Raw genomic sequence first — 25,745 nt, forward strand, 5'->3', positions numbered from 1 at the left:
CGCACGTAGAAGAGACACATCAGTTGCTGGTCGTAGAAGCAAGTAATTTGATTTTATTTCCGTTCCTGGAAGGCCAAGTTCATATCGCAAAGGTTTACATAATTTATTGTAAAACATTGTAGACTCCAGCACGAGGCCTGTCTACAATCTAATCGCAGTTGAAGCCCACGACTTCCGGATAGCCCATATGTCTATGCAACGCCGTCGTCCGAGGTCTATATCCCTTCGTCCTTGCGTTATCATACGTAATACTCGGAATATTACGTGACGCATATAGCGCTGCACTCGAGAATTTCAATATCGAAAGAGAGATGGGTATGTTAAATACTAACTAATAGTTCCAAATATTTCCTTCTTGTCACATGAGCCAGTGAACTGTCATTGTGTTCATCAGTAAAACTAACTACAGTTTAAGTAAGTATGTGTATTTGTTTCCTGAGTCAGCATGTAAATTTTTTGTGAAACCAATTGGCACATTCGACGATTATTTCAACATATCTACGTGATTCGCAGGGTATTCCGTGCGATGAGTCCAACATGACTGCCCAAGCGATTGAAAACCAACTTTAAAGAATTTAAATCCAACCCAGTTACCGGATTTTTACGAAAAATGTGCGCCATAAAATTTACCTAAACCTACAATGTTAAATATTTGGAATTGTTTTAAACTCACACTCTTTGAGGTCGGAGTTTGAGAGTTTCGTTTTTTCATGCCCTTAGTAGTGCGTCGTGTGGATGATTTGCATTTTCCGTGCGTATCATTGACGGTGAAACACCATCGAAAGGCGGCTTCTCACCAAGGTTCACCTTTAAAGTGACACCATTGTTGATCACGTGCTACTATCTCCCCCCATCTCATTATCAGTCGGAAAAATCTGTCTCCGGAGAGAGGAGACTGAAACGGGACGCCTCCGAAAAACATCTCGATTCGTTTCCATGGCATCGTCGCCACACCTTCCTCCCACCCTCCCTTCCCCATCCCCCCTCGGGCACGCCTCGCCGCCCCGTTACTCCACACCCCGCTGCAGCTGCAGCACACACCACGTCTCCTTGACGAAAAAAAATACACCCCCCCCCCCCACCCCCGTCTCAAGAACACTGCTCTCTGTCACCTACCCCTTCCACCCTCGATATAAATGGACCTCTCCGCGGGGTCCGGCGTTTTTATTTTCATTTTTTGAGAGGGAGGATGAGATTCGAGGCGGGGTAATGGTCCCGATCAAGTGAATCCTTCCCTCGGTTTCCTTCAAATCCTACGGAAAAAAAATCGAAGCCTTCCCGCCGAGTCCAACCTTACAAATGAGGGTGGACTTCGTGCCAGCGGAGTCACGAGGCGTGGCGAATCCGATCGCTCCTATCTCACACCATCGGAGATAGTGAGGAATTGGTCCGTCATTTCAGTGTGCGGGGAATACGGATGGCCCGCGCGTGGGTACCATCTCGCCGCGTGAGAAACGCGCGCCGTGTATTCTCAGGGTTCTAGGGATTCCATCACGTGGTTGGGATGGCGTTGTGTGGTAGATTGCCGTTTGGGGATTGTAGCGAAGGGTTGCTGCATCTGAAACAAAGCTATCTTTTATAATCCGTGTTGTGGACTTTTTCTCCGGGAGTTACGCGGCTAATACATATCAAGCATCTTGAATTAATCAATACAGTCGAAATCCTCGTTATTTCCTTATTTCCTCTTGGTATTGTTTAATCTAAATGTTAAAATATGCATATTATTTTTTACGCTTCTAATTTCGATGTTTCTGATTGATGTGCAAGAATTTGGCAAGAACTACGCCAGGTGTCCCTGCAGCAAATAGTAGGGTGGTATATTTGTTGTTGTCATCTAGGTGAGTTGTCAGTTAGGTGAAGTGAAGTGGTTTCGAAGTTACTTTTCGCAAGAGCATGGTTGCTCAAGGAAAGCCTAACGGGTTTGTGTTAGTCGTATGAATGATTTGTGAATGTTATTGTAATTTTCAATTAAAATTTCTAGTTGTTTTTCCGAGACGGGACACGTTCAGGTTATCTCTTGGACTTAAAAATTATATTTATTTAATGTAATGTGTTAAAGCCAACAACTACTTTCAATTGAGGAGTTTTCGTAGTATATTCTTAAGTAAAATACCCGATAAAGTAAGCAATGTGTAAATGAGCTATTTACAGTAAAATTATTCAAATAATTCATTTACGTATTATTATCATTTTGTGATTATCGGTAGCTGTTATTGACATGCTAAACTTCAAAGTTGGTGCGTTTTGTGAAGAGGTAATAAAAATGAGCTGAGAATACTTTTCTTCTGCTATTTTGTGAAGAAATTAAAACTATTTTCTCTTGAAGAAGGTCTTATATATAATTTTAGTAACAAAATAAAATCTGAGGAAACTTTAAAAAAAAAACGTACATCTACTCAAATAAATATTCGCAATTAGTGAGTACATTCTTTGAAATTCGTAGAGGGAATATCTGATGATAGCCATGATAATTCTTAATAATACCTTTAGTGTATGTTTATAAGATATGTTGAATTTTCATGACTAAATTTAATAGCAGTAATCGACCCCAAGAAATCAATATACCGTGGTATATTTTAATAATTATAATGTGCATTAATCATTCCCTATATCAGTGTAAGGGATATATAATGGTGGTCTAAAATGGTGGTCAGTGTGCTGAAAGATATTAAAATAAATAACTCGGATAATGAGTTCATCCTACCTTAAATCCCCGAAATGAATGGTATTCCCCATTTTCCCGTAAATTTCACGCTTTATGAATTCAATTGCACTTACGGAGTCTAATGTAGGGCCATACTCGAATGTTATGTGAGGGCTTCCTGTAATCCAAAGTTTATCTTTCCTTTCCAAATGTTGCCTCGTTTTATTTCATCTCTGATACGGAATGTAAAATTTTATGCAAAAATTCTCGATTGATTTGGTTAAATATTAATTGTCGCATTAGTCTCATCCAACATCTCCCAATTTCAGGCACAAGAGACCTCGCAGGAAGGCCCTTGATCCTATACGAGGCGTCATCCGTCCAAAAGGCGTCGTTGGACCACAGCCACGTGGCCAGTGTGCTCTTATACTACGGATCCGTGCCAAGGTGAGTGTTGTGCCGCAACGGCAAGAGGTCTGACATTTAGCACGGCGGAGACGCCAGAAAGCAAAATGGATTCGCGTCCGCTCTTCGGCTGACATCTTCCACTTGCGTCGCCAGAGCAGGGCCTCCCTCCCCTTTGCCTCGCGGCGCTATTGCCGTTCCAGCATCCCTATCACACCTCGTGCATCGTTCTGAAGTCGAGGCGATTAGATAAGCGAAACAATGCCTCGGAGACTGGAGAGCGAGCACTTAGTCCATTTACTGGTTTCGTCTAACGAGGTCGTCGGCTCGACAGTGACTACTCCAAATGTAATAGGAGCACTTGTTTGGTTTCTGTGACCGTGTAATTTCATCTGAACAAAGATTTCCTTCCGTATTTTAAAACAAAAATGCTTTCAAATTTTATTTTCTTTAAATAATTTGCAATTAGGCTGATAAATCCTTGTATCCCTGTATCGCGCAATAGTGAATACAGCAATATGATTATGCATTAATAGAATATTTTGCTCATAATTTTCGTGAGCTGCTCGTCTTATTCGATTAAAAGCATTATTTTTTTCATTTGTGATTTAAAATGGTGCACTTCATTAAGGGGTCAACTTGTATTTGGACATGGACATGGAAACATGGACTGTTTTCAAAATGATCCCGACTGTCTTTATTGGTGACTTTTAATTTTAGAGATTTGTGCGGGAATAGGAATTTTGAGGGGATAAATCATTATTAATGCGTCATATGAGAGTAGAGACAACGTTCCAAGCCCCGAGCACGTTCCTCAGTTCACAAGAATTATTCTACTTCCAACCAGTGGGTAGTGCTAAACTAGTTTATTGGCATATTTCCTCAAATGATATGAGAAATCTTCTCGTTGAGCTGGCCTGAAAATATTCATCTGCAGAGAAAGAAAAATATCCTGCATTCTCCTTCGTGTCCTCTTTAATTTTTTTTGCCAATTATAACTTAAGCAGGTAATTTCTCATGCGTCGATTCATATGTATTAATGCATGAATTCCGGCTTTCATGTCCTGGTCAAAAAATAAGTCATTAGGAGTTACCTAAGGCTATGTAGATAGCCTCCAAACTCGAGAGTGGTTTAAATAAGTCATCCTTAAAATGAGGTGTCCAAAACTCTTCTCTCAGCTCCGGGACACTGTTCCAAATTCAATTTGGGCCGATGATCGGAGAGCATTAATCGCGGGGATATCGATATCTATCTATCTGTTGCCTGCTATTACGTGGACCACAGCACGTCTCCCAAACTGTATGAAGATTCGATGATTCCGAGATCTCGGGGACGTGGAGTGGGATCACCATAGTGATGGTAAAAAAAAGGGCGTGCACATTTCAATTTTCACTTACCACGTCACAAGAAAGTTATCATTTCCCACAGAATTACGCTCGTGAAAAATTGACTCGCGCAGGTCCGAATTGGTAGGGATACTTTTTTTTTGCGGGTACGCGATAAATATGAGGTGTGGACTCTTTTTGAAGCCCCGGTTTCTGTCCATGTCCCTCTCTCCTCCTCCCCCCCCCCAACCTTCTTTCTTTCTCTCTCCGTGTTCCTCCTCTTGTCCCACTTCGCGAACCGAATCCAAGACGCATCACGCGAGTGACGAATAACTACCGCACTGCTCTCCTTGCTCCGACCCCACCGACCGTCCGTCCACGGGCGGGTGATAGTGAGGAGGGAGGTGCACGTCGTTTTTGTAATGTCTCAATGATTCACGATTAATTGCCCCCACTCGCTCTGGGTTCGTTTCCTTTTCTCCTTCCCCCTCTCCCCTTCCCATTCCACCACTGTCCGCCTCCGCAGCAATGCATCCATCTCGCTCCGCTCCTTCCTCGCTCTCCCTCCTCCGCCTCCGACCAACTTCCAACTCTCGACACTGTCTTTCAGAACAAAGGACTTCTCCAGTTGTAGGATAAATCAAGTTAAATGAACCGATTGGATGTTATCTTGTCCGCGGGAGGACAGGAGTAGGGGAAGATTCTTTTGTAAATAAAAAGGACGTAACCCGTGGAATCCGTGAGGGTAGTCCGCCCGCCAGGAAAGAGAGAGATAGAGAGAGATAGTTACGCACGCGTCTAATCGTTTGTTATTTTGTAGGGCATCCGCTAATAAGTTTGCCCATTGGTCTTGTTTTCTCTCTCCGCCTACCCACCCCGCTCTCCCGTGTGTTGGCAATTGAAAATTACGCCCGCGTTATTCGTTCCATCCATCTTTCAGCGCCACCTCTCCACTCACTCCTCTGATCCCCTCGTCCGCTTTTATCGGATATTGAAGAAAATCGAGCCTCGAAAGGATTGATTTCGCAGCCCGTTGGATTCCGGTTGATAAATCGGAGAGGCTAATCAGTTCGAATACTAAATAAAGGGTTTTTTAATTAGGCGTTTAGCGAAACCTGTTCCCGCGCGCTCTATAACTCTGGCGGTCGCAGTTTCTGCCGTTCACGATTCCTTGGAGATAGTGCGCGTGGTACGGGAGGGAGGTCCGGCGGGAAAATTGGGATGTGAGTGAGAGGAGGAGGCGGAGGGTAAGATTTATTCGGCGGCATTCTTAGGATTCGACTCCGGGGAGGCGCAAGGAGATTGGAGGGGACGCACAGTGCTGGGCTTGCGTATTTGAAAAAGTATGTCGACTTTCTCTCCTTAAGGCCAGAAACAAATAGAGATCACCTCACTGAAAAAGGTAACAAGTTTTATCGATTTTGCGTGTGGAAAGCGCAAGGGCTTTGTTACCCTTCCCCCAGCAAGCCGAAGTGGTAGTACGTATCAATCAAGTAGGAGGAAGCGGAGCGGTTTTCAGGGACTGGCGCACATCGATAAAACTTAGAATGGACACAGGAGTAACAATAGACCATCAGCAGATGACATAGGGTTAATCATTTCCCTTCCAAATTATGAACATTTTCTTGCTTAAATTCCACAAAAAAATATAAGGAATTATTGATTCCAGGACTTTTTTGCGCGTCAGGTCGATTTAATTATTTATCCTGTATAACCTCTTGAAATGAAATGGAAGTCGCGTTGGTAGAATATGAGCTGGACGAAGGAATGAATTTGGGCATTATGTGATGAAATATTATAAGTGTTTCCCCAATTTGTCCACTGGGTGCGTACTAGTTCTAAGGACACCCAATTTTATTCACTGGACTTAGCAGTAGAAGGGATGATGTGGTTGCATTTAAAATATACGGGAGACCTTTAACCATTTAAGAAATAGATGACTGCACCGCACAGTACTTCGGGTTTGTATGGCTAGAGTGAGAAGTGTTTCCAATTCCTGCAATGGCGTCGTTTAGTGTACAAAAACATCGTGATTATCAGTTTTCTCAACTGGCGTAGTATAACACCCATCGAAATTCATCGTCAATTGAGTAAGACATGCATAAAATGCGCGATCGTTGGTGCGTGACAGTTCAAAGAAGGCTGAGCGACTACGAACCTAAGAAGCCTCCTCGGCCACGACCATGCTGGTTTTTCCAGTGGGCAAAATGTACATCTTCAGAAGCGTTCTCAACGGCCATGGAATCACGACGTCGACGTTGTTGAAAATGAGTACGCCAATAAGGAAATAATGTTGTGAATAGTGAATTTTTTTAAATTATCTGGTGTCAATAGTTGGTCGGAAAAAAATTAGGAGACCCTACAAGGTTGAATGCACCTAGTCTGTAAAATGATCGAATTTGTTCCATGCCCGTCACATCCAGGCAAATAATACAAAAGTGGTCCGCAAACAGTAATTAATATGCAGTCAGTTCATTAATTGATGACTGCTCAGTTGATGTTTCTCATATTGGCTGAATGAAAAGACTGTTAAGTTCCAAAATTTATACTTGAGTTTCGCGATTACATGATTGTTTTTCATGACTGATTTCAACAAAAGTATCCCTAACTATGATCGTCTTATTCGGTACATATGATTGAAAGCGATCTTTGTGATAAACTATAATAAAAAGAAATTCCAAAGCACTTTCTTTAAATTAAAAATTTGTAATGCGTGCTAATATGTATTTCACTTGTTTGTATATGCTGTTGGTAAATTGGTTTTCAAAATAAGCTGGGAAAATACAATATCATTGAACGACGCGGAAAAACACTCATAAATTTGTTTCTCTTTTCATTTCTTAGGAATGAAAATGGGTTTTCACTAATTCAACACTCTCCCGCTGAGAGCTTTAGAAAACACGCGCATAATCGCGTGTTCCTTTCACTGGAATTCTAAAGACATTCCTATCGTCGAAGGGTCGACGAACAGAGAAGAATAATGTTTTCTTCCTTCCCTTCTCTTCCCTTTCTTGTTCCTGCAATTGACAGGTGAAAACTCTTAACAACGAATTTCTCTCTTTACCTCTCCCTGTTCCTATCTAATTTCCTCCCAAAATCCTTTCAACTGTACTGTCTTCGCTTTCATCTACCAAGTTATCTTTATTCATTCACTCCATCCCCTCTACGTCCCATGTTTCCATTTATTTATGTTCCTCATCGAGTTTTTTTTCCAAATTTTCCTTCGACAAAAAATCCATGCATAATAGCTATCGGAGTGGTGGCCCGGTACGGAACAATGCAAGTCCATTCGATTCTAAAATCCTCGCATTTAAGGCTTGTACCGCTATTCCTCGCCTCGCCCATTATCATTCACTTTTTCTCTGCATCCCTTCTGCTCCACTTCACAAGTCTGGACAGATACTGGTGTCCTAATTTGCTGAATAGGCATTCGCTTGTTATTTATTGTTGTTCATTTGGATCCCCTGAAGACGTCTGAAAACGTTAAATTGTAATACTTCAGAAGGCAATCCAGCCTCAAATGGTGGTGGATGGCATAAATGAATTTGTAAAGGGGTCTAATTTCTATTTTATGCTATTTAATCGTACTTACAGGAGAGAGAGAGCTGTAAGAAGAGAGCACTATAATTGTTGCATTTAAAAAACGATTGCTCTGACTTACGAAGAATGAGGAATATTGCATTTTTATGGTATTTCTATGGTTACAATCCGAGAAGAGCATGGAATTCGCTTGGTTGATCTATTTAACGATTTTTAAGCATTCCTACAGAACGATTCCACATTGGGTGCGTGGCGAATGGGAAGAAAACAATTACTTAACAGGAATATGTAAAAATAATTATCATTTGCATATAGAATGGAAGTTGTAGGTAAGAGTAAGTGTAAATGCAACGTGGATAAGGCGAAATGAGCATTGGAAGGAAGACGGCGGTATATTTAATAAGGTGTATTGGATGGATCCAAGTTGGAAATACATTTCTTACTACCGATATGTGATCTGATCTGTCTGATACAATGTCAGATTTCGTATATGTGTGTGATTTCAGTGCATTTGTGAATAAAATCTGAGCAGTCGCAGAAACAAGGAAATATTATTTGTTTGAAGTATAATTTTGAGTAAGTACCTTAAGTCACTGATAAATCAACTTTCCTTTCGGTACGTTACCCCAATGCTCACAAAAGGGGTGCTTATCATGCTATCAGAGCATACTGTCTTCAACTCAGCCTCTATTCAGCCACTCGACTTTTCCTAACCCTTCTATCGCTCCATTATATAATTAAACGGTACATTATCCAGAGCGCATCTATCCGTATTCGAGTGGTAGGAACCTTTCGAGGGGCTCGCATATCCGGGAGAGCAAATCCATCAGACCTCTCCGTATACGAGTAATCTTCGGTATTCTTGGGTATAAGTGTTCGCCTTAGCTCTTTCGTAATGTCACGATCTGGTGAAATTTACATGCGGCCAATTCAAGGGTAGGGGTAAAACTGAATAACTGGAAGAAAAATTATGGACGTGAATCCGTTCCCGAAAGACATCAGGGATCTGGCGAAAATGGCGAAGTGGTCCAGGATCAATCCGTGGGCCATTGACTCAAAATCTCCTCTCCCTCCCTCTCACTCTCCACCCTCCAACCCCATCTCTCACCGAATCCCTCTCTGTAACCATCGGAGTTTTTGGAAAGGATTAGATTGTCGTGGAATAAAATCTTTTTCTGTCTCAATTCATTGGAAACCTCGTCTCGTTTCCGGTCCTTTCGTGTAGCCCTTGGGGACTTATCTTCGCTCTTAGAATATTTATGAGCACGCGCTCACTATTTTCTTGGATAACATTTTTTTTTTAATCTTTGGTTTTCCGCGGTCGTCTTGTTCGCCTGTCTCCCGCTGGGTGAGAGCCGACTTCCTCTTGATTGAAAATCGGCACCACATCTTCCCAGAAGCAGTAAAATCGCTGTTCCCGAAATGTTTACCCTTCGCCCTTTTGTAAGATTTTATTGCCACTCAACGTGCTGTTATTTTTCGGGAACCGAAGTTTCTATTTGGTTCTGGCGGTACCTATGATATCCCTGTCCATTCAGATCGCTCGAAAACCGTTCTCATGGAATCAATAAACCATCCGCAGAGATCGTTACTTTCGTGCGACACGAAACGCCATTCTTTCCCCCATGCCATCTTCTCGAATACGAAGCATCTTCAAGATGGCTAAGTAATGATGAGACGCATCTGTTCATTTTTAATTGAATTTCCAGTTAGGAAGGCGTTAAATATATTTTCCATTTTGCGGCCTCGACGTTTCTCTTTATATATTTTGTAGTCTTCTCTTGTTCGTTAGAAATTCAGCTACGATCAAATCCAACGGATATGGTCAAACTTTTGTACTTCAGATTATCAAGGATAATGTTAATTGAATCTTATACTGTATTTTACATGGGAAAATTGCGTACCGTCAAATTTAATTGAAAAGCCAAGAGGAGTTTCTCAAACACTTCGTGTCTTCCGGGGACTAAAGGACTTTCATTAGAAGAGATTGTAGAATTCCTCAGCGTTTTTCTATCCTAGTTCATTGAGTAGTAGATTTAACCTGACCCTTTTTTTTATCTAAATTGACATTATTATCTTATTCGTGTAGAAATGCGCGAAAATAAAAGATCCTTTGTAAGTTTTTAGAGCTGGCGACGAACGCATGAGTAGATGAAGAGAAAAGCGATGGTAAAACTGACGTACATACAAAGGTAATTATGGAATCAACATGTCTACATACCGAGAATAAAGTCTTTTAAAGCGGATTGCAATTCAAAAGAAAGTTAGCTACCTTAAGTTAGGTGAATTTTTTTAAGGAACATCACGGTGCTTGGAGAAATAATATGCGCCTGCACTGAAAGAGAGATCAAGGGAGAAATAATGAAGGAAATTAATTAAGGAGGAGAGTTAAATGAGTTTCAATGACTTTAGAAGCAGGTAATGGAAAACGTCAGCACAAGAAACTATGAAGTAGTTAAGAGATTGGCAGGGAATAGGATAGCCTGAAGAGCCGTTACAAACCGATCATTGGATTGATAATTTATGACAATAATTACGGGGCTTAAATCGAAGTTTTAATAATGTTAAATGTTTCTGGTAGACGAGAGTCAGGGTGTGGGCGTGTGCCCTTGCCAATCATATCATATCATTAGCCAATTTTTTTATTACCATAATACGCCTCCAGAGCGTAGCAATTTAATTTTGGCTTGGAGAAAATAATTTAAACATCGAATTTATTACGTAGTCCATCAATAAAAGATATTAGCTTGCTAAAAGACCATAGAATACCCTAATTAAAATAATTTAATAAACTTTCCTTGGAAAGAGTATTCCATCACTTAGACTTTTTCTCAGCCGAACAATTGAATTATCTGAATTAATTTTGTCCCGAAAAAAATATTCCCTGAATCCATTACTAAACACTTCCACATGTGAAAGTAATATGCAATGTCGCCTTGCGAGCAGTCGCACGTAACCTCAACGAAATATTTACCTTTTCTTCTCTCTCTTCAAGTAATGTGGGAAAGTTGATAGCACTTATACTCGTATGTGTGTTTTGCAGCGTTCGTTTCCTAATATCTCCTGCCGTTGACGTGGAATCTCTTTGGATCGTAAACTTAAATATGACTCTGGAAATATAATGTAGGGTCGTCCTTGCATTTAATAGCACCTAACACATATTCACTCCCTCTGCCTCTCACCCGATGAAATCTCGTGGCACCGCATTCGAATCCGCACAATTATTCTTTTTTCTTTCATCAACAAATAAATCCCCACCTCCCCCCTCCCTTGTAAAGGTAAAGGCGCCTTGGAGTCTCACCCCAACCCTCCACCTCGTATATTCTCCGGGCGGCCAGAGCTTTTACTCACCTTCCCCTTCTCCATAGCTCCTTCGCCCACCTCTCTCACACATACACACTCTTCTAACTACACCCCCCCCCCACTCTTGCGCCCCAAGACCACCGCGCAATCACTCTCCATTTCTCCTTGTTACTTATTTACCTCTTAATCCTTGTCTCAGGAGTTTCACCTGCATCCTCCGTCCTCCAGCGCCCCCTCCCCCCCATCTCTCTGCCTCCCGCCCACTCCACACACGCACCCTTTGCCACACAAAAGCGTGCGCGCCCACAACTCTTTCCGAGGTGTATATACAACTTCTCCCCCGCGAGCATGCTAGCTGGGAAGGGGAGCCGGTCCCTCTGCCCCTTTTTCCCTCTCTGTCTCCCACTCTCTTATCCTCCCTACCTCTCCCTCGTCCTTTCCCCCCTCATGTTGCCTTCTCGTTCTTTTTTTCTTCCTAGGACGTTTCAACTTTACGTGGTTCTTTTTCAGTCTCAGCTCAAAGTAAGACTGAGTTTGCTGTTTTTCCTCGTCTCGTGGAAAATGTAATTTTCTCTATTTCGTGCCTAGAAGTTTCCTAAATGAGTGCTCTTAACTGTTTTCGCTTATTAACTCTGCTCCCTGAAAGCTTATTCGAATCAAAACCTGCTCGGAACTAATGAAGCTTCGGTAGTCTGATTCTATATTGTTGCACTCTAGATGCTCAAATGTGCCAGTAAACATGTATGTTCATTTCTCTCCTCCAAACTTTTCCAATTTTTCTCCTGATAAAATTTGAGTGAGTTTTACTGGATAACAATTACCAAATCGTGGTATAAAATGTGATAAAACGCAATAAGTTTGTGTTCATCCAAAATGTAATATCTTTTGTAAAGCCAGATTGGCATCAATGATATACAAAAGGTGTCAGCACTTTTATCCTAATACTCCTTTAATAATCATTTCTTTCGGATAACGCGGAATTATTATTTCATTTATGATCACCGCTTGATTTCTTGTTTCTTGAAATTTATATTTCAAATTATTGTAACAATAACCCCCATTCTTGGAGTCCCGTTATCATAATGTGGCATTTTCATTATGGTAACTTAAATTTACCTATCGAGTGGCTTGCGGTGAGTCTTTATTTCAAAACTGCATATATTTTTTCCTCAGTAATACTCGTAGGATAGCAAGGTATTCGTCAGACGATGAGATGTTCTATCCCCCACCCCCCCTCTCTCTCTACTTCCGGCCAGGCTCGTCCCTGATTCTAGTTTCTTATTCTTTGTCAAATATCTTCTCATTTTAAGGACTTCGGTAAATATCCCTCAAAATTTCAACTCTTCCGCTCCTAATAAAAAGTACATACTCCCCATCCTGCACTCATGAAAAATAATCCAACCAAATCATGCTATTTGAAAATGAAATGACATGGTTGAGTTGGACAAAATATTATTACTTGCTCTGCCTACTTTCCTCCCTCTTTTTCCCTATTCTGTTCCCGCATCAATGTATCCGTATATCGTTTCTTGAAGCGATTTACTTCGGAGAATTATTATTGGGGAAGTTTGTGTCCTCCATACTTTTATCTGAATGTAACTCCTCTCAGGGTGCTGATACCATTTCCTGATTTTTTCATTTTCAATCGCAATTCTTTTTCGTCTATTTTGCTGCATCTTTCTTATAGACTATTCAAGGGGTAATAATTACATGCTCCATACATTGCGCCATAAATAATGCAAGACAAGAGGCTACTAGAAGATAGGTTTAACATTTTTAGCATTCACTCCTCACCTCTATAAATCCTACTAGTTTTCTTATCCGTCCATGCCGTTAAAAACTTTAGCACAAAGGGGGACAGTCGGTCAAATTACTTTCGCCGCATTGCTAGTCAGTAAAAACTTATCCATTATCGATTGTCTCAAGTAATACGCGATGATATCCTCCCAAACTACGTCAAAACTTTCCAATCCCATCAATCTCCTCACCCTAACGTCCTATTTTCCTACATCGTTGGGTTTGTACATGTCAACGCGTGGATTTCCGGTTGCACTTTGGTGTGGCCGAGAAGATATGCTCAAGCACAACAAGCATGTTGAACAAACTGAAGTGGATGTGTTTGTGTTCCCACGCAGGTAGGTGCCTCGGGATATATTAAAATATTTAAAATCCGTGTGGGATAGTGGATTGTGGGCGTCAAGCTAGCCCCTGTGTTCGGACTTATAATTTATTCTCCCTCTCGGAGATAGGAACTCTTTCGTCTCAGGGTAAAGGCTTTTGGTAGGATAAAAAAGAGACAGCCGCTTTCGGAGGAGGTGCCCTTTCTCCAAAACTTAATGGGTATCAATCTGAGGGGCGACTTTGAGCGATTGGCTATTTCCCGAGCTGCTCGAGCCCCCTCCCTCTCTCTCTCTCTCCCTCTCGTAGATGCCAGCTTCTCTTTTTATCCAGGAGTGTGCATCGGAATTTTTTCCTGTGCTCCGAAAACTTTTCATTTTTCATCGTTCCTCATTTTGGGGAGATATCCTATCCTCCTCCCGCGAAAGGAATGGGATGCAAGTCCTCAAGGGCCTCGAATGGAACGGCTTTCGACCGCCCCGGCGATGTTGAAACGCGAAATGAACGCCGTTGCGCGAGTGGAGCGTTTTTCTCTCTCGCTCGCGGTGGGCAGCCTTGGTGGATAGAACAAGGAAGGGAGAGGGGTATTAGGTTCCCCGAACAAATAAGGAGATGCGCTTTCATGTTTATATCCCTTTCATTGGCGAGATGTGTTTATTCTAATGCGACTCGATCGGTTCCGTTCGATAACCATAAGGAGAGTCTCGCCCCTGCCTCCTCATCTTGAATCGCGGCAGACAAGATCTCGGGTGTGAATTTCCCTATTCGTCCCGGCACCTCACCCGCGCGTTATGGACCTCATTTGTATCCACCAGCACCTCCAACCCCCTCCACCTTACGGCGTACTTATTCCTGTTCATGTCCAATTGATCAAGGAGACAAAACTCTTCCGGGTGCCTTTGTTGTCCGGTTTTCAATCGGCCGCCGGTAATCATCCAGACGTCGGCCATATTGCAAAGGTTTTCCGGGAGAATTAAAGTGAAAAAAACTTCTCGAGTCCTCCTCCCACAATGTTACGATCCTCGTCTTCTTACGTTTTGACAGAGTATTTTCTCATTTTGTCACATCTATCTTGAACGCCTAAGGAAGAAGATGGAAGGTATCCATCGAAATATCGTCGTTGTGCAATATTTCTCATGTTAGGAGCTGAGAAGCCTCCTTTCGGAGGAGCTTAGTTTTTCACTCATTTGGAAACAAATTGAAACCGACTCTGCCAAAAGAGATTCCAGTCCATTTTAAGCTGAAATTCAACTACCGTGTACCTATAATCATTCATCAAAAATAATTTATAAATAATATGTATAATATATGTATGAATTAATTGCTATATAATTATATGAAAAATTTTGATTTTTCGATGCTGACAAGCAATGTGTTCCAAACTTCTCATACCACGTGACATCCTCTCTTGACGGCCACAGAATTGCATTAGTTCCTTCACTACCACTCAATCTATTGTAACTTCGTTTGTGAGAAGAGTTAATAACCATGTATACGTCATTTAACGACATAAATGAATTATTAAATACCTTCAGCGGTAAATATACTAGTTGTCGATTGGAAAAATTAATAGGCCGAAAACTACTTTAATATCCAAGGCAAACTAACGTGCCGTGCCCTACTGGAACACATTGAGACGTGAACGTAAAATCTCTTTATGCCATCACATGCTCCCATTTCAAAGCTTTTTGACTCAATTTAATTAATTCCAAAGAAACTGCGGGAGATGCCGCAACAGTAACTTCTAACGGAGTCATCCGCTAGTGTGCATTTCAATGCAACAATTTCAGAGCGTAAAAATCATTCGCCTTGACTGGGACTCGAACCCAGATCCCTCAATATCCGGTCGAGTGCTTTAGCCACTTAAGCTACCGAGGCGTCCTCTTAAACTCTGAAATTTTGGGGCTTTTAAAGGAACTAGATGTTATGACGAAATACCGTACATACAATGTCACATGCATTCGTAGTCGTGCGCGAGGCGCCACTGTCCACGAGGTTAAAGCCAACTTTAAACACGTATGGTGTTTTCCCTTTGACAAATTCCAAAGAAACTGCGGGAGATGCCGCAACAGTAACTTTTAACGGAGTCATCCGCTAGTGTGCATTTCAATGCAACAATTTCAGAGCGTAAAAATCATTCGCCTTGACTGGGACTCGAACCCAGATCCCTCAATATCCGGTCGAGTGCTTTAGCCACTTAAGCTACCGAGGCGTCCTCTTAAACTCTGAAATTTTGGGGCTTTTAAAGGAACTAGATGTTATGACGAAATACCGTACATACAATGTCACATGCATTCGTAGTCGTGCGCGAGGCGCCACTGTCCACGAGGTTAAAGCCAACTTTAAACACTTATGGTGTTTTCCCTTTGACAAATTCCAAAGAAACTGCGGGAGATGCCGCAACAGTAACTTTTAACGGAGTCATCCGCTAGTGTGCATTTCAATGCAACAATTTCAGAGCGTAAAAATCATTCGCCTTGACTGGGACTCGAACCCAGATCCCTCAATATCCGGTCGAGTGCTTTAGCCACTTAAGCTACCGAGGCGTCCTCTTAAACTCTGAAATTTTCAGCGCTCGGCTTCGAAACTCGGCGCCTCGCGCACGACTACGAATGCATGTGACATTGTATGTACGGTATTTCGTCATAACATCTAGTTCCTTTAAAAGCCCCAAAATTTCAGAGTTTAAGAGGACGCCTCGGTAGCTTAAGTGGCTAAAGCACTCGACCGGATATTGAGGGATCTGGGTTCGAGTCCCAGTCAAGGCGAATGATTTTTACGCTCTGAAATTGTTGCATCAATTTAATTATGTTGTAGCTATGTTTAACGTTAGGTTCTCTCCAGGCAATTTTCAACCAAAGTGTCCCAGTACATATGGGTTGGAATAACACATATTTAGATTTTCTAGGCGTATTTCTCCATGTAATACTGAAATGTATGAATATAGTTTACCGATTGGCGTGTTCCTGTATTGCCAGACGTTTCCTTGATTGTTATATCTATATTGATGACCTTTTTAATTTTAAATCTGAAGTTCCCAAAACATTACATCATTCCAAGCAAGCCAGATTAAGAATGCATCATTATTAATCCGCGAATACATAATAAAGGCAAATTGACATTTACAGCCCCTTTCTCGCTTCCCCGCAGAGTTCCACGGGATTTAGCGTGGATATCCTACGAGCCGCTGAGTTACAGGGGTGTCAGACGTTTTCATACCCCATTACCGATCCGCGGTACCCATGACCGATGACCAATCATTTTCTCCATTTAATAAAAATGTCTAGAATCAGAAGCTCTCTTGACCCTCATTAACTATATTATATATGGTACTTTGTCTGCATAAGAGTATTTAAAGTTGAGATTCGATTTACTTATGGTATTTTTAATCTTTTTTTGCGGAGTTGGTCTATTTTTTTACGCGGGATGTCAATGAGTCTTAAACTGCGTTCAGATGTCCCCTAAGCAGAGCCACCATGGTGAAAACAGCATTTATGCCTGAACCCGCGACCATCGTATTAGTAGGTGCATTCGCAATCGAAAAGCTAACTTACAAATGATGGGTTTAATTTCGTGCGCGGGCAGAGGTATGAATGAAAGAATGGATATAATAGTATTGCTTTAAAACATTTTTAGGGAGTTTAAAAATTCTATGCTTATTTTTCTTTAAAATTTTTATGGAAATCAAATACTGCAAAGGTTTTGAGCAAGTGAAGTGATAATTTTCAGTCATTTTAGACTTTCTCGATCGGCAAAAGATAACAAATTATCGTTCAATATAGTTCCAACTGGCCCTAGACTTGAAGTTTTTCGACGGCTTTTGAGAACTAAGAGCGAGCAATGAGAAAGGAAGTTTCGTCCTATTCCTGTATGCCCTTTCAAGTTACATGGGATCATTCGGCGAATTTCACCCGACTACCATTTTCGAGTATAAACCAAGTGATTATAGTATCTACATTTAATAGAGATGGTCTTACTCGCCATGTGATTACAGATTTAAACGATTAAATCAAGATTTATGAAGAAAGCACTGGCTTCACGTGAGAACCTAATGGAAAGCTCTTAAAGCAGAAAACGCCGTGCAGGGAAACCAGTCTTTTATTAGGTCGAATCTCGCCCGAATCCACGCACCATTCGTTTTCTCAGGTGTAAAATGCTACTTTCTTTGTATGCGATGCAAGTTGCAAAAAGTGCTTTTTTTCTTTCTTTTCATTTTCCTGGAGGTAGTATACCTGTCTCATGGTAGATAAGTAGTCGGCGACGTAGATGCGCAGAGTCCGCTTGCCGAGTCGGGAGTTAATTTTCTACGACGCCCCCCGATCGCCATCTGAAAATTACAATACTCATGCCACTTTAATGAGAAACCCGATGGCGTAGATCAGAGATGAAATTCGTCCAGATCGCTCTCAGATCTGCGGTAAAAACCCTATTAAACCCCCGCTCAACAGCGCTCTTACTCTAGTTTAAATGGGATTTCAAGGCTTAAAACCGCATGCACCCCGGTTGTTGGTTTCTCGGCTACGTCTCCCTTCACGAGCAGAAACTTGTATCAAAGGCCGCGAAGGAGGAGGAGTAGGCGGCGAGATAAGATCAAGAATGACAAGTCATCCCCTGCTCCCTCGCCTCGCATCCCTCTCTCCCCCGTCCTCCTCGTCTAGAAAGCTTTTTGTTTCGAATAATCCTGACCTCCTTCCCCGCACGCTGATTTACACTCGAGTAGCTCCCTCGCGGTTTTTATTTCCTTCCCTTTAGCGGTGTGGGTGGAAATCCTCCTTGGCGTCGTGCGCGGGATAATTTGGGTATTTTTTTTTGTCGTGCGCCCGACGAATCACGCGCGTTGCGAATTTTCGGGGACATAAGGGAGGGGGAAGGCGGGGGTAGGGATGTAAACAGAAACAAAACTCCACGTTGAAAGGTGCCGCGGGTTGTCTTTCTTCCTCTTTTTCGTGTTCATCACGCCATAACCTGAGATTTAATGGAATAAACGTATTCTTCATTTTTATAAGGATAGAATATTGGTTTTTTTAACGACTTCCCGTTCGGGAGAATGGTTTTTTTTTTGAGGAAAATTTACTGCGCGTCATTATGCACGCATCTGCAGGACTTTTGATGGAAAAAATCACGGTAAAATTAGTAGAAAATGGAGCATGTTATCATTGTCATTCACGCGCGCAGGCTAGGTGTATTTATTTTTGTATGTTACACACGAAGTTTCTTTTTTTTTACACGTGAGGGATCGTGACTTTGATGCTCAAGAAATGACTTTTTAACTGTTTTCTCAAAATCTTTTATGATGGTTTCATTAAATTTTAATCTTTGCCATTAGAGTAGAAAGGCGCTCATTATTTTAAGGTCTATTTAAAAAACGCTTATTTCGAATCAAATCGCCTAAAAACACACTTTTTGTTAATTCTTCTGGGTAAAGTGTTCCCATAATATATAGCTGTTCGATTGGTCTCAATAAACTTAAAAATTATGGTGCTCATTATTTCGAAGGTTACTTGGATAGGTGGGGGTATGGCACCGATTTCTTTTTTGAGACATTTTAGTTTCACCAGAAGGTATTAATTTGTAATTAACTGACATTGCCCAGGAAAGTATCCAATCTTGGGTAGAGTTGAACAGTTTGCAGAGGCCTCCGTTGAATTTGGACCCGGGAACATCTTTTCAGTGATCCGACGCTCACTAAGCTACGACATCACCTTCACTTGATTATTATTCTCTCTTGTATTCCTAAGTATATCAGTGCTATCTTAATATGAAGATATGGTTTTAATATATTTTTATGTGCGTACGCTTCAATGCCTCTTTAGCATTTCGTTGGCAGATTTTAATAATTTGTCCCTCAGAAATTTATTCTGAGTAAAGAAAACATTATATGAAATAACAGCTATTATTCTAATCCCCAGTCAGTTAATCAAACCTCACAAAGTCACATTGAAGGTGGCCTCTGAATAACATAAACTCAGCATAGATTACTTTCGAAAATCTAAAAGAGTGAGGGTAAACAAGTTTTATGACGTGATTATCTCACCGATTTTAAATTAATATAATGAATCATTTATTGCAGATATTTATGTTATTTAAGGTTATGTATGCCCTAACATATAACCAAATTAAATATCGCCGTTCAGTCAGCCTCTCTGCAAAGTAACCATCCATATTTAAATTGGTGGGAATGCATTATATGAATTCAACAGAGTACGTAATTGTTCACAGAATCTATTTACTTAGTAGTAATTGCTTTGACGTGTGGATACATAATCTTAGTATAACTGGGTTTCGTTTGATTTTATAGCTAGTTCCTCCGTGAAATTTAATCAGAAGAACTTATTTTGAGGAAGGCTCGGCTTTGCATCATTTCCCAAAAAACCAGAAGTAACCCAGTAAAATAGTATCAGTATGTTTCTGTCAGGTATAATTTATTGTATTATAAGGATGATGACTAACCACTTCTAGAATACTATATATTTTTAACCCATCTGCATGCCGACGGCATCAGAAATATAGTGTAGTCCGAAAGATAAATATTATGCAGAATAAAAAAAGTGGATTGCAGGAAATGTTGGACATATTTGAGGCTATATGCTAGGAAGAGCTTTAAAATTTGTGTCACAGATGATGCCAAAGAAATTGAATCAAGGGATTGGCAATGGCAATACCTCTTACAGAGATATCACAACTCTAATATAGTCCCGAATTCCCTATAGCTTTAGTAGATATGACGAGCTATTAGAGCGCTATAGGATTTTTATTTATCATAAATATTAGAAGAAGTGTATTAACAAAAGAAAAATTTCCAGTCCCGACGATGGCAGCGGAGTAAATAACTCGACTGCTAATTAAGAAGTCACGGGTCCAACTCCCGCCCAGGTGGATTTTCCTCCGCTATTTAAGGCCTGGGTGATTTTGATTCTATGTCTTGTTCACAAAAATGCAAAGTAAAAGTCACTCTATGTTTTTGATAGTGTATTGCATGAATAAATATGAAGCATTTCGCATTCATCAGTCATTTGACTCTTGTCTTTACATTACGTAACGTCTCCCCATATCTACAATAATCCAGCTCTCCCTAATCCAGATTACCGTTCCCCTCCATTAAAACCCTCCCACACCGTCGTTAATTCCTCGTAATAATGTCCCCCTAGAGCTAGCAAAATTATGCATGTAATACCTTCCATTGTATATCGTATGCTTACAACCACTACCAGATGCATGATCTGCAAATCCCCCTCGTACCCGAACGATGTCCCTCCACCACCCCATTGCCATTTTGAAACGTGTCATTACACGGGGGAAAGGTGTATCATTAAGCACAAGTTGACGCAATCCGTTTCTCTTTTTTCTCCTCTTACAGAGCTGAGCGCGCCCGAGAAGGTTTTACAGTCCTGGTGCTCTTCTCATCGTCCGAGCCGCCGTCCAACAGCTCCGCCCTCGAGGTCCTCGATCAAGCCCTCGCAGTCGTAAAGGTGAGCATAAATGGATGAAGGGGGCGTTGTCTTGGACTGTGTCTAGAAGGAAGGAAAGGGGCGGGAAGGGGTACGAAATAGGTGGGGGAGAGGAGAGGGGTGGAACGAGAAGGTTTCTCTTCGACCTGAGAGATGAGGCTGGGGGAGAGTAGGAGGAGGAAAGGAGGAAGGAATGGTCGCGTCTCTGAATGAGACGTCGTCGGTAGGCGCGGCGGTGGTTGGGACTTGGCGGAGGCGGCGGCGTGTGTTGGAGGGAGAGGGTGGTGGCCGCGTCCCTGGAGATGAACGGCGAGGTGTCGTGGCAGTTCCGGGAGGGGTCGAAATATCATAACAGCCTAGGAACGCCTTGACCAATTAGCAGGGAGATTTATGTGGCCGAAAAATAAAATAAAGAATACGCCTCGCACGTACGCGTCTCAGCGTTCCTCCACTCGCTCGTGCTTTTTATTCCATTCCGTTGGTCTCCTGAATGATTACTTCCTCCTTCGTGGCAAGGTGCTTTGTTCCCTCCATCATTTAATCCTTGTTTTAATTATTTTCGTGGTTGAAATAAGTTTTGCCCGTCTCTAAGTCATGTTGCTTGTTAAATTTTCCTCTTATCTTTTCTCACTGTTCCCGTTATGTGTGAATGAATATCGGTAAATTATATTTATTATGCAACGGGGCGCTCTTAATGCAAAATTGAACTAAAATCATCTGCCAGATACCTGCCACCTTCGTAAATATCTGTTTGATTGATGTGTCCAATCGCTTTGGAATGTGGAAATCCTTTCTCAGTGAGGAACTGGTTCTGATGGATCCTTATTCTTCGTCCAACCAAGGTCGCGATCCTGGGATTTACCTTGGCGCGGTCCCAGTCAAATCTTGGCATCTTAGATGTTACAGGGATACAACGAATGTAACTGGGAAAAAATTTCGTCCCCTTCACGCAAGTGATTTCCAGAGATTACTCATTTCCCTCACTAATCGACACAGTATTCGAATGCATGTTTGGTGATCTTTCCCAATGAAAATGATGCACGGCGTGTGTTTTAACTTCAATCACAAGATTTCATTCTGTCGCATCATTCCAGGAACTCCTTGTAACCACTAGGAATAATCATCGGAAGCATCTCATGAGGACCTCCTGTTATTACAGTCTTCCATCGCTGCCATTTCCTCCATTGACCACACCTTTCGCTCTCTATGCCTCCCTTATAAGGTGACCTCACCGGTTGACCTCTCTCTCTCTCGGCTCTCAAACCCGCTCCGCCAGCTAACAGAGAATTGGCGACATGAGTTCACATTAGTGGTGGATTGAACGGATTCCCCCATCCTCTCCATTAAAATATCTCAAGGCACAATGGAGTGGGTTTCCCTGGGAGAGGTCGGAAGAGATGAGGCTGCGACGATAACCCCCTGATCCGCCCCCTTAAAATGTAAACGGACGACGAACAAGAGCAATCATTTTTTAGGCGTCGTTTATCATTTCATCTGCCCACAGTGGGCGCGGGTATGTGCGGGTAGGCAATTTGTCATCTCGTTTCGGAGTTGCCCTCGGGTTTTGTGTAAAAAATAGTTCACCCTCCCGAAAGTGTCCGTCGCCCGATAAAGTGATAGTTTCCTAGAGTGGGGAAATCACGACAAAACATAATATTTCACTAATGAACGCATGGGAATGCGTATGAATAATGAAACGGACGGAGAAAATATTTCGCTGAAGACTTTTTGAGCTTCCTCGTTTCTCAGGGGGATATTCAATTTCAAAATCAAATCATCCAAAATTTGAAAAAGTCACATCATTCAACGAATGAGTCATCCTTCATCTGAATAGTAAAAGCGTTCCAATATCCATTTCTCCCGTGGAGTGTTTCCCTACACTCGAGACCAATTAAATCACCAAGGGCGATCGCTCCCACGGTTGCAAGTTTATACGGAGACAATAAAGGTGCAGAGCATCCCCAGGGAATTATAAACTGGCAGCGGGAACACGAACCAACCAACCCCCCCCCCCCCCAATGAACACTACCATTTGTTCCGTGCGGCGGGAATGCATGGCCACCCCTCGCCCATTCGCCTCTTTTGAATTTCTCCGTGCGCATTCATACGAGTGTTGCCCCCACCGCCTCGGGAGACCTACGGCTACCGTTCATCATACTCCGCTTATCTCCCTTCCTCTACCCGGTGCATCGAGTGCACCGGCTACCGCAACGGTGGATTTACTCGTGGCGCCTAAGAGTACTTATGTCCCGATAACCTCATTGGATCCTTTTTATATTCCCCGTGACCTGTCGTAAAAATTCATCCTGTAACGGGAATTCGTGATGGGGAGTGGAGATCCAGCTCTTCTGCCGCCACCGCCGCCGCCCATCGAAGTCTCCGGGCGATGTTAATACCCTACCTAATCATCCCTATCATTCACGTTCGCCAGCGCTCGTCGGATCGGCAGCCAAAACGGGAGCCTGGTGCACTCGACTTATCCCAATATTCATTTCTCTCTCTCTCTCTTTGCAGGCGCATTCCATGAGGATCGGGTGCGTTTTGGTGTGGGTGCCTCGGAAGGAGGCCGTCGGGAGACTTAACAGGCCTTTCCCGGTCAGTGAGGTGCAGGTGAGTCGTTCACTGTCTCTGCATGGTGGAGTGCAATTTCCATCATTTTGAATACTTGAGCGGCCTTGGAGGGTGTGACGCGAGTGCGTTAGCTGGTGTTGTAAATTTAAAAACTGCTGTTACTGAGATGGACAGGTTTTACTTTTAGCTACCAAACCGTTTTCTTCTTGGAAAAGAAATATTTTTACTCGTTCAATTAAATTTTTTTTCATTTAGTCAAACTTCTGTCCATCACCATTTAACTATCACTCATCAAAATCCCGGCTTAAGTTTTATAATTACGATTTAACTTGTGTTTATCACGATAACGGCAATTGAATAATTTGAAACACTAGCCGAATGTTTGGGACAATGCGTCTTTCTTCAACGGGGAATTCATCTTTACTTCCTCAAGTTTAGACTTTTCTAAAATAATGAATTGTTTATTTTGTTCTAAATGCTGCATTTACACGTCCGTAACTTTTATAATACGATGTTCAGAGGCCTTACGTGATTTTGAGTATTCATTTCAAATATATTTCTTTGTGTTATAATATATGTCATTTCAATTTTATAAAAATATACTTAACCGGATATCCTATTAAATTATCTTTAACCCCGCAACTTTCTACCACTAGATCTTTCTACTTATACCCAAAATGCTTGAAATACAAAATACTTAATACCGTATAATTACTTCCACCGTGCTTACCTAGTATTCTCTCCTCTATCACAGTTTTCAACAGTCCATTCCGTCTCAATATAACCTGTTTCCACGGCCCCTGAATTTCTTCCAACAACCTCAACTATTACTTTTCCGTAGGTTTTCTTTTTTCTTCGTTTATTTAATTTTTTTCACACTCTTATTCTCAATTACCTCCAACCCAAGGCTATCATCTTGCCTAAACTACCAAGAATACTCTCGTATTAATTTGAATTGGTCATCGACTTGACACTTGTCAAAATCTGTCTTTGAACCAAATTTTTGAGATTTTTGTTCATTCTTAAATCGCGCATTCCATTAAAAGGGGCGATATATCTGTCCCAATAATACCCACTCGAGTACTCAGCATCGATTTTAACTGTTTTGATTTCTTTCCTTCTCCAGCATCGAATTTTGAGCGATGGAATGTCCATCCGGAGGTACGCGTCCGAAGATCATTTGCCGGCCGCTTGCGGAGGGAAGGCGCCGCAGTTCGACCAGACGGAATGGGTGGAGTTCCAGAAGGTGAGAATTATCACCGCTTAACCTCGAAAATTATTGCCATTGTCGTTTCTCGCCTTGAATATTTCCCTTCAACCGTAGGAGGAGGTTCATTTTTCACGAGAATGTAAACAGAATCTGCCAACCAATAAGTTTTCGGTCTAGGATATAGCAGTCGTTTACCAATTTCATCGTATGTTTGTAACTTGAGTCAAAACTCGTACATAAATAACTCGAGAACGTTAATTTTATTATTTTCGTATATTTAACCCTCGCTTAGTTATCTCACATGAATTGATTACCGTCCACATGAATTGTTTTGTTCTACCTACAGTATCTTTGGGTCAAAGGTGAAATTAACTTCACTCGATTCTGAGAATAATTTATGTTACGAAGATCGCTGGGTAATTTTCTTCAACTTATCAGTGAGTCCGTATGTGAAATCATTCGGCATAATTGACCATTATTAACACTCTGGGAAGTTAGCCCTAAATTATTGCAATCATTTTGCATATTTATTTAAGTAATGAATGTGGCTTAACCTGCATGAAAACCCGAAAAGACAGACGCGATTTGACCCACATTTGCTGTATCTTAAATGAATAAAATTAATCCAGTTTTGCAATCTGCCATTGTATTTTCTTATTCTTTAGTTTCAGTATTAGAATAAAATTTAGTCGTAGTTATGATATGAACCATTGTTATTATATGAGTATTGAGTATTCGTCTAAAAACGCGTTTCTTCCTCAATTGCCCGACAATTTCTTAATCGTGGAAACTAATTGCAGAAAGCTCAAGCTAATCAAAACCTGTTAAATGAAATCGATCAATGTGAAGTTTCTCCTTGGGGAAGAGAGCAAACCTTTAGAATGGCATTCGCGTCAGAATCAACTGAACCGCTTTCTTAATTTATTTGTTTCATAATGTTGTGTATATGAGGAAAATAATATTATCGACCTGTTATATTGCATAGTTACACACAACCCGTAGGGTGGTAAGGTCGGCAATATACGTGATTCAATAAATCGTATGGCTTTACCATTATATTTTCATTAAAAGGTGAATTAAGTTTGTATAAAAGTTGACTTTTACATCATTTGAATTATTGAAATCGATGACTACCAGAATTGGAGTTTCAGATATCTCACTAGTTTTCATGTAAGGAATG

The 25,745-nt window shown here is 41.5% G+C and overlaps 1 protein-coding gene across 1 annotated transcript in view; it reads left to right on the forward strand.

Moving 5' to 3' along the window:
- Nucleotides 1-25,745, forward strand: part of Pura (Puratrophin-1-like) — a 1,144,475-nt gene that overhangs the window by 933,343 nt on the left and 185,387 nt on the right. The window contains exons 6-9 of the mRNA XM_071587878.1: nucleotides 2,974-3,091; nucleotides 20,694-20,805; nucleotides 23,299-23,394; nucleotides 24,482-24,601. Coding sequence (XP_071443979.1) covers nucleotides 2,974-3,091; nucleotides 20,694-20,805; nucleotides 23,299-23,394; nucleotides 24,482-24,601 — 446 coding nt within the window. The remainder of the gene's footprint in view (nucleotides 1-2,973; nucleotides 3,092-20,693; nucleotides 20,806-23,298; nucleotides 23,395-24,481; nucleotides 24,602-25,745) is intronic.

Source organism: Hetaerina americana, unplaced genomic scaffold (assembly GCF_022747635.1).
Source record: "Hetaerina americana unplaced genomic scaffold, ioHetAmer1.1.p SCAF_3, whole genome shotgun sequence".
Classification (NCBI taxonomy): Eukaryota; Metazoa; Arthropoda; class Insecta; order Odonata; family Calopterygidae; genus Hetaerina; species Hetaerina americana.